Source organism: Phyllopteryx taeniolatus, chromosome 9 (assembly GCF_024500385.1).
Source record: "Phyllopteryx taeniolatus isolate TA_2022b chromosome 9, UOR_Ptae_1.2, whole genome shotgun sequence".
Classification (NCBI taxonomy): Eukaryota; Metazoa; Chordata; class Actinopteri; order Syngnathiformes; family Syngnathidae; genus Phyllopteryx; species Phyllopteryx taeniolatus.
The window spans coordinates 29,844,990-29,861,061 of NC_084510.1; the positions used below are offsets into that span (position 1 = coordinate 29,844,990).

The 16,072-nt window shown below is 44.3% G+C and overlaps 2 protein-coding genes across 3 annotated transcripts; one reads left to right on the forward strand and one right to left on the reverse strand.

Annotated features, from left to right (window-relative positions):
- Positions 1-2,533: 2,533 nt before the first annotated feature.
- Positions 2,534-4,997, forward strand: LOC133483897 (galactose-specific lectin nattectin-like). 2 transcript variants are annotated; one of them, XM_061785741.1, is made up of 7 exons: positions 2,534-3,002; positions 3,099-3,161; positions 3,317-3,335; positions 3,948-4,033; positions 4,210-4,341; positions 4,576-4,669; positions 4,811-4,997. In XM_061785741.1, the coding sequence occupies exons 2-7, from the start codon at positions 3,099-3,101 to the stop codon at positions 4,909-4,911; spliced, it is 495 nt and encodes a 164-aa protein (XP_061641725.1). In that variant the 5' UTR covers positions 2,534-3,002; the 3' UTR covers positions 4,912-4,997. The 2 variants fall into 2 exon arrangements, with proteins under 2 accessions (XP_061641725.1, XP_061641726.1); XM_061785742.1 differs by lacking the exons at positions 2,534-3,002; positions 3,099-3,161; positions 3,317-3,335 and adding an exon at positions 3,342-3,885.
- A 483-nt stretch (positions 4,998-5,480) lies between these two features.
- On the reverse strand, positions 5,481-12,084 carry LOC133483896 (tribbles homolog 3-like). Its single transcript, XM_061785740.1, has 4 exons — positions 11,569-12,084; positions 8,943-9,224; positions 7,787-8,079; positions 5,481-7,454 (listed from the first exon to the last, which is right to left on the reverse strand). Exons 1-4 carry the CDS (start codon positions 12,067-12,069, stop codon positions 6,974-6,976), a joined length of 1,557 nt encoding a protein of 518 aa, XP_061641724.1. The 5' UTR covers positions 12,070-12,084; the 3' UTR covers positions 5,481-6,973.
- Positions 12,085-16,072: the final 3,988 nt, after the last annotated feature.

The window sequence follows — 16,072 nt, forward strand, 5'->3', positions numbered from 1 at the left end:
GTGTAAGATGACTCTGGTGGTGGGGAGGAAAATTAGGAAGACAAAGGCAGAGAAGAGAACCATGTGGTGGAAGCTGAGACAGGACGAGTGTTGTGCAGCTTTTCGGGAAGAGGTGATACAGGCTCTCGGTGGACGGGAAGAGCTTCCAGAAGACTGGACCACTGCAGCCAAGGTGATCAGAGAAGCAGGCAGGAGAGTACTTGGTGTATCTTCTGGCAGGAAAGGAGAGAAGGAGACTTGGTGGTGGAACCTCACAGTACAGGAAATCATACAAGGAAAACGGTTAGCTAAGAAGAAGTGGGACACTGAGAGGACCGAGGAGAGGCGAAAGGAATACATTGAGATGCGACACAGGGCAAAGGTAGAGGTGGCAAAGGCAAAACAAGAGGCATATGATGACATGTATGGGAGGTTGGACACTAAAGAAGGAGAAAAGGATCTATACAGGCACGCCAGACAGAGGGATAGAGATGGGAAGGATGTGCAGCAGGTTAGGGTGATTAAGGACAGAGATGGAAATATGTTGACTGGTGCCAGCAGTGTGCTAGGTAGATGGAAAGAATACTTCGAGGAGTTGATGAATGAGGAAAATGATAGAGAAGGGAGAGTAGGAGAGGCAAGTGTGGTGGACCAGGAAGTGGCAATGATTAGTAAGGGGGAAGTTAGAAAGGCATTAAAGAGAATGAAAAATGGAAAGGCAGTTGGTCCTGATGACATTCCTGTGGAGGTATGGAAGCATCTAGGAGAGGTGGCTGTGGAGTTTTTGACCAGCTTGTTCAATAGAATTCTAGTGCGTGAGAAGATGCCTGAGGAATGGAGGAAAAGTGTACTGGTGCCCATTTTTAAGAACAAAGGTGATGTGCAGAGCTGTGGCTCAGAGTGAGTATTTGCGAGCAACAGTATGGTTTCATGCCTAGAAAGAGTACCACAGATGCATTATATGCCTTGAGGATGTTGATGGAAAAGTACAGAGAAGGTCAGAAGGAGCTACGTTGTGTCTTTGTAGATCTAGAGAAAGCCTACGACAGAGTACCCAGAGAGGTGTGCTGTCGGTGTGACAGAAGAATTTAAGGTGGACGTGGGACTGCATCAGGGATCAGCCCTGAGCCCCTTCCTTTTTGCAGTGGTGATGGATAGGCTGACAGATGAGGTTAGACTGGAATCCCCGTGGACCATGATGTTTGCAGATGACATTGTGATCTGCAGTGAAAGCAGGGAGCAGCTGGAGGAACAGTTAGAAAGATGGAGGCATGCACTGGAAAGAAGAGGAATGAAGATTAGCCGAAGTAAAACAGAATATATGTGCATGAATGAGAGGGGCGGTGGGGGAAGAATGAGGCTACAGGGAGAAGAGATGGCAAGGGTAGAGGACTTTAAATACTTGGGGTCAACCGTCCAGAGCAATGGTGAGTGTGGTCAGGAAGTGAAGAAACGGGTCCAAGCAGGTTGGAACGGGTGGAGGAAGGTGTCAGGTGTGTTATGTGACAGAAGAGTCTCTGCTAGGATGAAGGGCAAAGTTTATAAAACAGTGGTGAGGCCAGCCATGATGTATGGATTAGAGACAGTGGCACTGAAGAGAAAACAGGAAGCAGAGCTGGAGGTGGCGGAAATGAAGATGTTGAGGTTCGCTCTCGGAGTGACCAGGTTGGATAAAATTAGAAATGAGCTCATCAGAGGGACAGCCAAGGTTCGATGTTTTGGAGACAAAGTTAGAGAGAGCAGACTTCAATGGTTTGGACACGTCCAGAGGAGAGAGAGTGAGTATATTGGTAGAAGGATGATGAGGATGGAGCTCCCAGGCAAGAGAGCTAGAGGAAGACCAAAGAGAAGGTTGATGGATGTCGTGAGGGAAGACATGATGGCAGTTGGTGTTCGAGAGGAGGATGCAGGAGATAGGCTCTCATGGAAAAGGATGACGCGCTGTGGCGACCCCTAACGGGACAAGCCGAAAGGAAAAGAAGAGGTTCTCTGAACTCTAAAACGGTCTCACAATTGTTTTGACACTTCCCACCCACCGTCGCGTTCTTATAAAGTTTCTTGAGCCTAATTGGAGAAGTACACTTCTTACATGGTCTGCAGTCTTTCCACAGTTGCACACTCCCTGACCAACAGACGATGATTACATGATTTCAAGCATTTTGTAAAGACTTTAAAATTGGAGTAAGATGTTCTGAGCTCTTTGTTCTGGTCAGAACCCGAGCTGCTGCATTCTGAATGAGCTGCAGCTGTTTAATGCCCTTTTTTGTGGAGTCCAGTCAGAAGACCATTGCAATAGTCAAGTCTACTTGAGATAAAAGCATGGATGAGCTTCTCCTGGTCTGCTTGACACATGCAAGCCTTCACTCTGGATATGTTCTTCGGATGGTAGGAGGCAGTTTTAGTAATTGATTTGCTACGACTGTTGAAAGTCAGGTCGGACTCTATCAGAACACCATAAACATAGATAAACATGGACCCGTGAAGAGAGGGCCAATTGACCAGGAAGTCCAGTTCAGAGTAGTGGCTGTTGAAGCGGGTGACGGCGCGGTATGTGGTGTCTAACTTAGCTTGTGAGGAGAGTTTCGATAGCTATTCCATTAAAGGAGATCAGAACTGCCCACAATACAGTTGGGTAGCGATGTAGCACACCGCAATGAATTTCATGCCCACATTGCAATTGTCAAGTGATGTTAACCGACCACAACGTAACAACCACAACATTGGTTGTTATGCTACTAGACTAGTTTGACTTGCTTTGCGATTGATTGTTTATAGTTATCTGCCTTTTTGTTTCAGAACGTAATTAAGTCTTCGTGGGAAACATCCGGAAACGTGCGTCAACCTTTAGCCGAGGAGGAAATTTGAGTGGCGACGTCATGTCTTCATCGTCATTCCTGCATATGTGTAAATCGAAAGCGGTTTCTTTGCGGTAGAACTCGCCCAACAAGTCACTTTACATCGTGGCCAACATATAAAAAGAAGACCCGTCCCTGTCCTCGGCATTGAGCATCTCCACTGCAAAGGTGAGACCTTGACTTTTTACTCTTTTTTTTTTTTTTCTCCATGCGACGTCATTATTTCTAAATGTAAAACACATGAATTTGTGCATCACTCAACAGATGCCGTTCGCTCTTACCTTGCTGCTCCTCATTTGCGGGAGCAGTCGACTGTTCACTGGGGCTGTGAGTCATAATGTATATGACTGTTCATTGTAGATGAAGACAACCTATTTAAAATAAGGAATTTATCATAGCTCAAAAGATTACGATATTAAAACTTGAACAAGATCAGTCGTTCTGTCCGATCGCCGCTGACATCGTTTTCCTCTCCATCACAGGATGCATCAACATCGAAAAGTGGGTACTGACTCATACTTGCATCAGCAGTAATTATAATCACAAGATGTCACCCTCAAGAAATGACAAAAACTCAAATGCTTTGTAATGTATCTTGGACCATCTGTCTAGTATACAAGATTTAAATTTGGTAGCCACTGGAAAAAAGTACAAAAAAAAAACCCCTTCTGTTTGTTATGCGAGGCTTTCATTTGGTAGCTATTGGAGAAAATCTATAACCCTTAAATGACCAAAATGGCAGGCTTCTTGTTTCTTTTTAGGCATAGCATTTTCAGACTTTTTTTGTGTGTCTACCCATGACATGCATGCGGACAAAATTCCATGTTGTCAAGTAAAACTTGCCTTGGGTAGGTGAATTTTGATAGCAAAGCAAAGGGGACTAATTGCTGAGCCTTGCGGCACGCCTTGATCAACTGGAGGGTGATAGCACCATTACTTCTTGCTTCGGCAGCATCTTAGGTTGTTTCAGAGCACACAAAAAACACAACGGGGTGAGTTTTTTTTTTAGGCAACTGCTGAGGATGGAGTCCACAGAACTAAATGCGAACAGGTGAGTTTGTGAAAAATGAACAGAACCACAGTGTAACACAGTGTTGACTTGTTTTGTTGCAGGTGATAGATGCCCTGAGGGCTGGACTCAGTTAAACAATCGCTGTTACATCTACAAAGACGAATATCTGACATTTGATCAAGCAGAGGTATGAAGCAATTCTGAAAAGTTGTGGTGCTAATCACCCAAAATATGATTTCTGAGATGGCGGGGGGGGGGGGGGGGGAACAACTTTACTCATCATGAATTGTACATGAAAGGACCTTTGAAACGGGCAACGATTGTTGATGTTTTTTTTTTTTTTTTTTTTTTTTGTCCAATTAGAGCGCTTGCAAACTTTCCGGTGGGAAACTAGCGTCCATTCATACTCATCTGCAGACTGTTGTGGTTAACGAGCTCATTGAAGTGCCTTTCAAAGAAAACGGCGTCTGGATTGGACTCTACACGGATGTGCAGGTGAAACATCGATGCAAAGCACTGGAACATATCATTTCAAGTATTCGAAATAATCTAACATAGTTTGAATCTTTTTATTCCATAATTTAAAAAAAGATAATAAAAAAAAAAACATTTATGCACAGTGTGATAATAAACACTGCGGTGTAAATACAGAAAATTCAATAAAAATGTCTTGGACATAAAAGTTACAAAATCTACTTAAATGCATTTTTTGCAATATTCGTCTTTCAGGGCGAGCCGATGTGGACTGACGGCTCAAACGTAGTTTTCGACTTTGAGCTTCAGGAATTTCTCCCCGCGGGCTGTGTAGCGATTCAGATAAACGGTAATCGTATTATTCCTTCACCTTGATTCGGGAGAAGGACATTTCCATCCATTTGACTTCAAATGTCCTTTTATATTGTGTGAATGTTGACCAAAGTGTTTTAGATGAACCATTTGTTTTGGTGTGTTTTTTTTATGACAGGGTTTCAATGGAGTCTTACCGAATGCACCACGGAACAGCCCTACATTTGTGCCAGAGATGTGTTCCAGTGCGTATCCATTTGCAAAGAAGACAAACTGTGACACTGAGGATGATTATTAATATTGATATTATATGTATAATATAATACAAAATATATAGAGAATAATATTTATTCATTTATTTCCAATAGTTGTTTGTCTTCATTTCATAGCATGTATCTTGAATATCCAACTTCCAGTTGTTTTAGATTTTTTTGTCCAATCAGATTTAAGCTTCTGTGTGTTGCCACATCCAAGTAATCTGCCCAGGGCCTTCAGAATCACCATCACTGGTGTAGGGAAAATAGGCGCTATGAACAACGGCTGTCTTTCGGAACTTATCAGATGTCACATTCACGACTCTCACTTTCCTTTCCGATCCAACCTGATCGAGAGCGGTATCAGCAGACGGGCGAGGCGGAAGTTCTCTGCAAATCGGAAGATGCCATGCCAAAAACACATTGCGATTAGCGATTAGTCGACCGATACGCGCTGAATCCGTTGGCTCGGATTTTTTTTTTCTGGCATCTTTCTGTGAGGAAATGAACACTCAGTCAATAGTTTTTGTTATTCTGAACAATCACCCCAAAAAAAAAAATTCAACGGTACAACAGAACACAAACAAAACAGAACATTTTGTGAAACATTTTTATTCATTTTGCAGCTCTTAAGTGGGCTTTTTTTTGTTTGTTTTGTTTTCTTAACAGTAGGCCTCGAATAAACATCGGCTGCTTCCAAGTCAGTTTGTGGTGGGAAAATTCAAACCTTTTAACACAAAACATTGTTGCGCGACCACATGTCAAGAGTCAGGTGAGGGGGGGGGGGGGGACTAGCTTGGAGAAACGAAGCGAAATGACAAGAACCGAGGTAGACCGGGAGCAAGCGGCGTAAACATAAGACACACACTACAACCACACGTCAGTCTAGTGAGGGGAAAAGGAGAACTCTGGCAGAACAAGAGGTTGCTGTTTTCAAATTTGGGGTTGGAACCGCAGTTTTGGGACAAATATGCATTTTGCTCCCAACACAAATTGTGAATATGTAACAGGGAGCGAGCCCTCCCTCGAATAGCGAAAATCTGCGAGTAATTGACACCCCCCCCCCCCCCCCCCCCCCACACACACACAAAAAAGGTTTATGACATGTAGTAGACACAAGATGGCACCGAAGCACTACTTTTCTACTTGTCTCATAGAAGCTCCTCAATCAATTAAATGATTAATTCAAGTAAAGTCATAGTTCCCTGGCACCAGGATGTCACAAAGTCGGGCCAAAGCACTGCATTTCTATTAGACAGGTCTTCAACGCCATCTTGGAGCATTTGAGGGCATTTCACAAAAAGCTGAAGTGTTCAGAATCATTCATTTATTCCCTACCTTATCACTTTGTAGAGGGATTTTGATCACTAGGAGTTTTACATCGTGAACTATGTAGTGGATAACCTACTCATTACATATTTCACCACAAAAAAAAAAAAAAAAAAAAATTTGTATTTTGGCCACAATGTTGAAGTGAATTGAGGACTTTCATTTGTGGCATCTTGACGTCAAGGAGCGACGCTGAATTGAGTCGAGGAGTTTCATTCGGATAAAAATAATGCTTTGCTGCCATCTTGTGGCATCTTAGTGTCATGGAGCTAAGCCGCCATCTTGTGGCAACTTGTTGTCAAGGAACTATGTTGAAGTGAGTTCGGGAGTTTCATTTACACGAAAAGAGTGCTTTGCCGGCATCTTTTTGTTCTGCTTTCTGCAGTTAAGTCAGCATTATGAAACAGAAACTGTTCTCAATTGCCTTAGATGCTTAAATATATTAAAATATCGGTGTCAAGAAACTAAGTTGACGTAAGATGTGGCGTTTCATTTTGATTCCAAATAGTGCTTTGCCGCCATCTTGTGGCATTTATAGACAACTATCTTTTTTGGGGGGGTGGGGCATAAATTTCACACAGATTTTCACTATTCGCAGCAGGGCTCGATCCCTGTCCCTCGCAAATATATCGGTAAAATATAAAAGAGTATTTGGTTTTTCAAACGGAGCCGGAGCTGCAGGGAGCTGAAGGCACTTGAGGGTCGGGTAATCCAGGACTCCGGAGTAGTGTGTAGTTTATGATTGTTTTTTTTTTTTTTTAGTGTTTTTCGGCACACGTGGGCACCACCTGGTCGTCGTCCTCGTGTCTCAATTCCGGCGCTCGGCCCGAGGCGCGCCGCTGGGTCGCGTGCGGCAGCGTGCGGCGATCGCTCAACCACGGATGCGCCAGCAGCTCGGAAGCCCGCAGGCGTTCGGCGGGCGACTTTCGGAGCATGCATCCGATCAAGCACTTTGCCGGCGGAGACAGCCATGCGGGAAGGCTGAAGGCCCCGCGGCGGATCTTGGCGAAGAGGGCGGCGGGCCGGGTGTCCTGGAAGGGGTAGCGTCCGACCAGCATAGTGTACAGGGAGACGCCCAGGCTCCACACGTCGGCGGCGCGGCCAGAGTACGACGCCTTGCCGCTGGCCAGGAGCTCGGGGCCCACGTAGGCGGGGCAGCCGTGGCGGTCCGTCATGGAGTCGGAGTCGCCGCGCTGAAGGAGGACGCAGTCGGTGAGGCCGAGGAGGGCCACGCGGGTCCTGCGGAGGAGAAGAAAATGTCACTTTCATGGTTGGTCGAATTATATAGTACAATACAATTAGGGCTGAGCAAAATGGCCTTTTTGCACAAATCTGATACCCGATCTAAAGTTAGTCAACCCCAGCAATTCGCAGGGGTTTAAGGACCAAGACCTTCCACAAACAACAAAAATCCATCCATCCATTTTCTTGCGCTTTTCTGGGCTCGGGGTGCGGGTTTAGCAGCCCAAGCAGAAAAGCCCCTCCTTCCTTCTCCCCAGCCACTTCGTCCGGCTCTTTCGGGGGAAGACGCTCCCAGGCCAGCCGGGTTCCGAGGCCGTGGTTGGACTCACCTGAATCTGTCGGTGAAGACGAATCGGCGCAGCTTAACGTCCCTTAGCACCACGCCGCTGCGGTGGCAGTGCGCCACGGCCTCGAGCATCTGCGCGAACACGAGCCCCGCCTCCTCCTCGCCGAGGCGCTTGCTGCTGCGCACGTGCGCGTGCATGTCTCCGTGATGGGCGGCCAGGAACAGGTAGGCGCCGTCCCGCCGGATCACCGTGTCCAGGAGGCCGCAGATGTTGCCGTGGCGACCCAGCCGGGCGTAGACCGCCAACTTCTCCTGGTAGCTGGACAGGGGCAAGACCTGTAACCGTGGCAACCGGGTGGGTTAGGTGAGCGGGGAGCATTGGCGGCAGCCTATAGGCCAAACATATCACATGGCATTTTATCGTTCCAAAAAATTTATTGTATAAGTTTATTATTATCTGTTGTTTATTCTATTTATTATTTTCATTTTTAAAACATAGGATAGGCTCCAGCACTTGTGAGGATAAGCGGCTCAGAAAACGGATGGATGACTTTAAGTCAATGGTGGTACTTGGTGGAAAATGTTTGAGGACCACTCTTCTAAATAATAAAAGTTATAAAAAGTATGAGTCAAATTTTATTACATATGTTAAACATCCAATTTGGTTTATTATAATACAATAAGTATGAAATTCATGATGAATTAAAATGTAAGTCAAATTTGTATACATTTCTTTCAGTTAATTTGTTTTATTTTATCAATGACCTGACCAAAAATGTACATTTGAAAAAAATGCATTGCTCATATAAAATAATTGGTCAATTTGCTTATTGTGAATACTATTATTATTATTGCCGCTTTCAATCATAAAATAATATAAAGTATTAGTAAAATAATAAAAATCATAAATTAAACTATTGGTTAATTACAATATATACTTACTAAACTCTCAATTAAAACAAGCAAATTATAATTTTTTTGTTAATTATTTTTTTTCCACATTTTACACAGCCATTTGAATCTTTATATACAAATTACCTGGCCAAAAATGTACATATGAAAAAAAAAAAAAAATTGTTTTTAAATTTCTTGATTGTAAATTCTTTTTTTTTTGTCAATCCATCTATCTATTTAGGTCCACTATATCAACATCCTTATGTAGTGACTAAGCAGAGTGAGTGAATGCATCCGAATGTTACCTGACACGTGTACTGCTGCTGTGTGGCGGCGTGCACCGCTCTGTACGTGTCCTCGCCCTCGCAGCGCTCAAACAGGAAGTAAGGCCCAACCCGGACTTTCGATTGGCTTTGGTTGGACTGAGGGGAGGGGCTTTTGGCTGGACTGAGGTGAAGCGGTGGGCTCGCGTCAGGATGAGGAGGCGGCGGCGGAACGTCCGGACAGACTCTTTTGCATTTGGGCGACGCATCCTGGGGCTCGTCGAGTAATCTCTTTAAACAGCGCTCGGCCACGCCCACACTCATCTGTGATTGGAGGAGAGAAATGGCTTGTTGACATTCCAGAAGCTACAACAACTTAAAACTGATTAAAGGCCTCTTTATACTCCCGCCAAAGTGTATGTTTGCAGTGAGTTGAGACATACACACGTTCCATTCGACCTAAGTAGTGCTTTGCTGCCATCTTATGGCAGCTAGAGGCAATCGGCTATATGCGGAACGTCGCGTGACCAAACGTGCAAAACGGGTTAGCGGACTTCCTGGCATACCGACAGGTTGATGACGTGACGGTTTGAAGCTGAACCTTTCGAGGGTCGGTGTCAATAGCGGCAGCTCCCTGTTGGTGAATTTGTGAATAGCAAACCGAATATACATGGGGAATTCATGCTCGGCTTATATTTCTTATCGATGATTCTAAAGATGATCCTTTCCAATAATCAAATTGGATATTGGCCTTATTAAAACACCAAAATGTACACGTGATGTATTATCGCTTTCCACTTGGGGTCGCCATCCTCCCGTTCCAGTAAAATATTTTTAGTGAGTTTGAGTTTGTGCGTGACGTGCGAGTCAGCGAACGAGAACGTAGAGTCGGTGAACCCGGCCGGGTAAGCGGCCGGCTGTTAACTGGCTAGCCGTTAGCCAAACCGCGCGCTAAACGCCCGCGCGTCAGTGGCGGCCGTAGCAGCTCGCGTATGAATGTGGTTATTTCGCGCATATTTCATGACCGTTTGCTGAATGAAGCTTGAATGGCCGACGTGCCAACAATGGCGTCTTTGAAATGACACTTAGAACCTGAATTTTAAGTCTCTACTCAACCGCGCCCTCTGCGGTTTCCCTTCGGCCCATAAATATCGCCGCGGTAAAAAGTGGGGAGGGCGCGTGCGGGTATCAACTCCAACTGTGCCCCTCACGCGTTAGCATGTCTATAGGCTCCATGATGCAACTTCCTGTAAGCTGACAGACACTTTCAGATCGTTGCATCAGAGCACAACGCTTTATAGTTTTAACCGTTTTAAATAGCGGCGACCGCACACGCCGCACATGCACGCGAGACCACACACACACACACACACACACACACCGACCAACCCGTCAACAAGCGCGCTCGTATTCCCCGAAAACTACCGATTTATTGTTTTCCTTCGTTTTAAAGAGACGCAGTTGACCAACCCTGCTCTGGTTAAACAAGCAGAGTGAGTCACCATGGAAACAACATCCTGTGACACACGCAAACACAAAGCACACACACACAGGGAAGGTTGGGTTTTTGGACCTTCAGTTTCACAATGACACACAAACTAATTGCCATGTGACTGACACTTGATGTCATAATGCTCCTCACTGTCAGCACTAATATAGCAGCCCAAAACTTTCTCGACTTTGATTATGCGTCAGTGTGAAACTTTCAGGGTTGATTCAAACTTTTATAGGATTGATGAAAGTACGCGTCAGCGGGAAACTTTTGGGGGGGGGGGGGGGGGGCACATTCACTTTTTCTTGGTCGGATTAAGAGTAGCTACATCCCAGTTGAAAACGTTCTTGGGGTTGACAAAAATGTCCGTCCAGGTTTGATGAATGCGTACGAATTGGTCAAAACGGTTCTTGGGTCGCTAAAGAGTGCAATTGAACACAATACTCATTCAATTATTTGACTAACAGCGTGAGTTACGCAAACATTTATCAGTCAGATATAGGCAGGATATTTTGGGTCACACTTTTCACGAGCGATGAAGAAAAAAAAAAAAAAACACCTGCATGAATTGATTGTAAGCATCATTTCAGCCGATACATTTGATATTTCACAACACGCTCGTGGATGGACCACACTTTATGAAACCCTGCACCCAACTCCCAAAATTGAAATACTGTTCCTACTTCTCATCATTGAAAGGCCCTTAAAACATTCACACCTAGGGACAATTTAGAGTGGTCAATTGACTGAACGTGCATGTTTTTGTAATGTGCAAAGACAAGCCATGTGAAAACATACAAACGCGAACTCTGAACCACAGAACTGTCAGGCAAATGCACAAACTTCTAAACCACCATATTGCCCCTCTTGTTGATTTGAGATGATTTGTTTTTTGGTTGTTGTTGTTTTGTTTTTGTTTTTTTTGCATCACAATGAGAAAAAAAGTATTGTAAAAATAAATTTGTACACATGATTTAAACATTTTAATTTCCCATTTCTGATCGTTTTCCTCTTGGGGGTGGGTGATGTTTTCACCATTTTGAAAAGCCCTGCTTAAATTACTACTTTGTATCCAACTTCTTATCAAAATTAGCCTTTTTAATTTAAGTTGTGTTTTTTTTGGTCATTTAAAGTGCTTTAAATTTTATTTTATTTTTTTTAAAGTAAAAGTCTTACCTTGCACTGGACGGCACCTCCAGATCCAATAGAACCCGGCGGAGGTCGACAACGACAAGCCCCGTTAAGGACGAGTCGTCGCGGCCATAGCGGCAGCTGTGCTCCCGGGGAACGCTGAACGGGCTGGCCGGGGTGTGACGCCTGCTTCTCGGTTGCGCAAACCAAGGCAGAAAGAGTTTGTTTTACATCCGAAAGCGGACTTTTTAGTCGTGTTCTGCTCCCTTTTGAAGCCAAATAGATGAGTCCGGTGCGGGTCCGGTAGAACTTTTTATCCGGACCGGGACGACCGAGAAGTGAGCGAGCGACTTCGCCTTTGTTTGGGTCGACTCTTCGCGATGTGACGTCATCGCGCTGGGCGGGAAGGGTGGGAGGGGGGGGGGGGGGAGGAGGGGGCGGGGTTTCGATGCTGCAATACTGAGTCGATCCGTCGTCAGGCAGCAGACACGTCACACATTCATACACACGACATGTGATACAACATTCATAAACATAGCAAAACATCTTGCATCAACTTCCAAGACGACCTTTTCCCAACTTCCTTGTTGATTGCGCACTTATGAATCCCTAGCAGATTAAAATAATACGAAATGTATTGAGATAATACATATATATACAGTATACACTGCACTACTCCGAAATTCAGGGGTGCTGGGATCCATTCAGGAACTCCCCCAAAATAGAAACGCCGATGACAAGCTGACGCTGATAAAGCTGAGTGGCCACTTCCTTTCGAGAACATCCGGTTTGAAGCGGTGCAAAAAGGGGAGTGGCCACTCAGTGTCAGCAGCGGGTTGCAAAACAGACACTGGAAGAGTCACAGAAAGGCATGGAAGTGGATGTCCTTGGAAAATTTCATGGATTCGACTATGCAATTTTGCCCCGTTGAAGACGTGCTCAATAGAAAATGGATGAAATTGATCATTTTGGGGAAAAAAAAATAAAATAAAAATAAATGTTCTGAACATTTGTTTCTTGTAAATATTTCATTTAGTATCTCATACTTTGTATTGATCAATGTAGTTTCTATCTTCTAGCTCTCATGTAATATATGATGTTATTGATTGGCATATGTAAATTGCTTCACTATATATTTGTATTTTTTAAGTTAATATATTACATATTTTACAGTACAGAATACGAAAAAAAAATGCTTAATCAACCTTTACTGTGCATTATTAGTTTAGTTTATTGGCATTATTATTTTATTATTATTATTTCATTGATGATAGTATTGTGACGCCATCAGGGCGTGCTCGTTTGGGTTTGGTGTGGAGGAACGCCCCTCCCAGGCGCGACATTATTATTATATATATATATATATATATATATATATATATATATATATATATATATATATAATTTTTTTTAATTTTATTTTATTTTGTTTGTCACAAAAAGTGAGCAAACGTGCGGACAATTCCCATAATGGGAAGAGAAGGATGATGATTTAGCGAGGACGGGACGTGCACGTGTGGACACAGGAAGCAAACTAACGACCTGCTGCTGCACAGGAAGTTCGGTCACCGGGCTGTTAGGCTTCCTTCCTGTCTCGCCGGTGTGCGTGCACGTGTGTGCGTGCGTGTGTAATACAGTACGTGTAGTCTCCTTGGCGTTGATTGGACAGATTGCAGCGGACAAAGCTTGGCTGCCCTGGTTCTACACGTACATGCGCGCACACACATTTTACTTAATTTTTTTTACTAAAATGAAAATATTAAATATTTATTTATCGTGTATGAGTACACCCCCAACAATGGCCGAAAAGACACAGGAAGTCTGCCATTTTGGTTTGAAGCGGCCATTTTTTGTTCAGCCCCCGAAGCCTGTCGTTTCACTCGGCAACAGGAAATTTGCTCAACATGAGGCGACCCACCAAAAGTCTCAAGAAGCCACACCCGAAAAGACGCCATTTTGGTTCGGAGTCGCCATTTTCGGGTCATTTGGGCCATTTCCAGGGGTCCTTTCCAGACAAACGGAGGGATTTTCACATTAACTGACATCGTTGTTTTGAATACTTTTATTGCTATTATTCCCATTCCTATTCAAGATAGGACAAAGTTTGGCTGGCACATGCGCGCGCACACGCGCACACAGCAGGTTATCTTCACGTGGTTAGCGTGTTTTCATGGCACATGATGAAATATTGAAGAAACAGAAGAGTGTATGCTATGTATGTGTGTGCGCGCGTGTGTGTGTGTTAACCTCTTATTCATAAGCGACGTGATGAAATCAGAGGCCAAGTGTCTGACTTAACGATGGCCTGAGCAACACACACACACACACACACACGAGGGGGCGCGCACACACACTCACACCCTCATTCTCTGGATTACTGCGCCACCTGCGCTGCTTTGATCCCTGCCCCGATTCCACTTCCTGTGATTTGAATCTACTTCCTGCAGTGCGCTTTCTAGTCCGTGTAGCTCCGGGGCATGCCGCACAGGCCAAATTGCAAGTAAGTGTGCGCGCCTCCAAAACGTTTAGACACGAGTGTCTTTCATCGGGCGTCCCAACAGCTCAAATGAATCAATCATATTCATTCCAGCCGGAGAAATTCAAAACTACTGTCCGTGTGATCCAAGCTACCGGGAAAAATAATAACAACAGATTATGAGTGCATACTTGATATACTGTATCTTCTAAACAAAGATGAAGCTATTAAGAGTAAAAGCCCAAAACCTATTTTGTATTATTACATTCCCTCACCCAATGAGACGCGAATCGGTAAGGAATCAGACTGATGATGGGATCAGAATCGCTAAATTCTTTTCAATTCCCATACCTTATCATATCGTAATTGGAGTGACTCATATTGAGAAAACTTTTATTTGCCCCACGATTGGTCAGTTTGCTATTAACTTAACACACAAAAAATGTGCAGTCGTATTGCAATTGAAGTGAATTGTATCCTAATTGGATTGAAATACACCGTAAATGAAATGAATTGTAATGTCCATAACTGGAATGAATCTGATTGTAATTTGAACAAGTCATATTGTAATTAGTGTTGCTACTGGATCAGAACCGGCGTGACTCGAATCACATTGCAATTGGAGTATAAGGTATTACATCATAATCGGTCTGAATTGCACCGTAATTGGAGTAAATCGTCTCATAATTACAACGAATCGTCTCATGCTGCATCAAAGTGCCCGATGGAGGCGCACGTCCCAAACTAATTGGCAAAACATCAAATCGTTTGCAAATCGCTGGGCGCGTGCGTGCGTGTGTGTGTGTGTGTGTGTGTGTGTGTGTGTGCGAATGTCAGAGGCCGGCTGACCCAGCCTGGCGTCAGGATGGCGCAAAGACAAACCGTGGAGTCTGGCTTTTTCCTTAATGAGTCTTTAGTGGCAGCGGACGTAACGAACGAGCGACTGATGCAACGTACCTGGGGAGACGCGTCGAAAGTGGCGCCGGCTCGCTCGCGTCTTTTCAATAAAGCCCGAAGTGGCAACGTTGCAAGACGCAACTGATGGAGCATCAGGCTCACTTTGTTGCACATGATTGCAAAAGCTGTTGGTTTGTTTGTTTGGGAGCCAAGTGTGTCAATTCTGTTTTGCTTTTTTTTTTTTTTTTTTTTTTTCCCCCCCTCTATCTGGCCTTTAAACAACCAATCATCGTGACCCAAAAGGTGAACAGAAGTTTAGGAAAATTCAACCACCGAAGCCAGTTTCACTTAAAAGAAACGTCACAGTTGGTAGACATGACCAATACACAGGAAGTCTGCCATCTTGGTTGGACGTCGTCATTTCAGGGTCACTTTGGCCGTTTCGGTGAGAAATACGTGTCGTCGATCTGAGGCCTACTTTACGTCCAAACCAGTGAGAAAGGGTACCTGGCTGGAGAAAGAAAAGAAAAAAAACAAAACAACAAAAAACAACACTGTTAGGTCGCTTAGCAACCAGCGTCAAACACGGGCACGCTTGCATAATTTCCATTATTTTCCGGCATTAGTTTTTGTAAATGTGTTACTCACGCCAGTGGTGTTGATAAACATTGCTAGAGGGTCAACGGTTGCACACATGCACACACACACACACACACACACTTGCACAACACACACACACCATGTCACAGAGGATGGCGTTGACATGCCAACAGTTACCGCCGGTTTCATCACAGAGACAATCCCAGACAGCCCACTGTGTATATGTGCGTGTGTGTGTGTGTGCGTGTGTGTGTGTGTGTGTGTGTGCGTGTGTTAATACCCACAAACAGAGGTCATCACGGATGATGCAAAAGTGTTATAAGGAGATACTTTTCCAGTGTCTCCGTGTGCGCGGTGTAGCTCAGACCAGTGAGCGCGAAAGGACCAGCTCCGCCAAGAGTTTTGCTTTTTCTTTGACTTTTTGTCTATTTCGTTATAATGTGTAGCGGGCTTTGACATTTGGGATTTTTTTACATTTATTTATTTTTAAAAAAAAATTGTTTTTCGAGCAGATCGGGAAGAAACATACCTCCTTAACAACGTGTGCAATTGTCTTTGAGTGCCTTGAAAAGCACT

What these genes read in the sequence shown, in the direction of transcription:
- LOC133483897 (XM_061785741.1), top strand. Translation starts at nt 3,099, where the DNA reads ATGCCGTTCGCTCTTACCTTGCTGCTCCTCATTTGCGGGAGCAGTCGA. An exon ending in GACTCTACACGGATGTGCAG is followed by an intron (nt 4,342 to 4,575) that starts GTGAAACATCGA and finishes TTCGTCTTTCAG; the next exon opens with GGCGAGCCGATGTGGACTGA. An exon ending in TGTAGCGATTCAGATAAACG is followed by an intron (nt 4,670 to 4,810) that starts GTAATCGTATTA and finishes TTTTTATGACAG; the next exon opens with GGTTTCAATGGAGTCTTACC.
- LOC133483896 (XM_061785740.1), bottom strand. Translation starts at nt 12,069, where the DNA reads ATGTTTTGCTATGTTTATGAATGTTGTATCACATGTCGTGTGTATGAA. An exon ending in GAGGTGCCGTCCAGTGCAAG is followed by an intron (nt 9,225 to 11,568) that starts GTAAGACTTTTA and finishes CTCCAATCACAG; the next exon opens with ATGAGTGTGGGCGTGGCCGA. An exon ending in AGCAGCAGTACACGTGTCAG is followed by an intron (nt 8,080 to 8,942) that starts GTAACATTCGGA and finishes CCACGGTTACAG; the next exon opens with GTCTTGCCCCTGTCCAGCTA.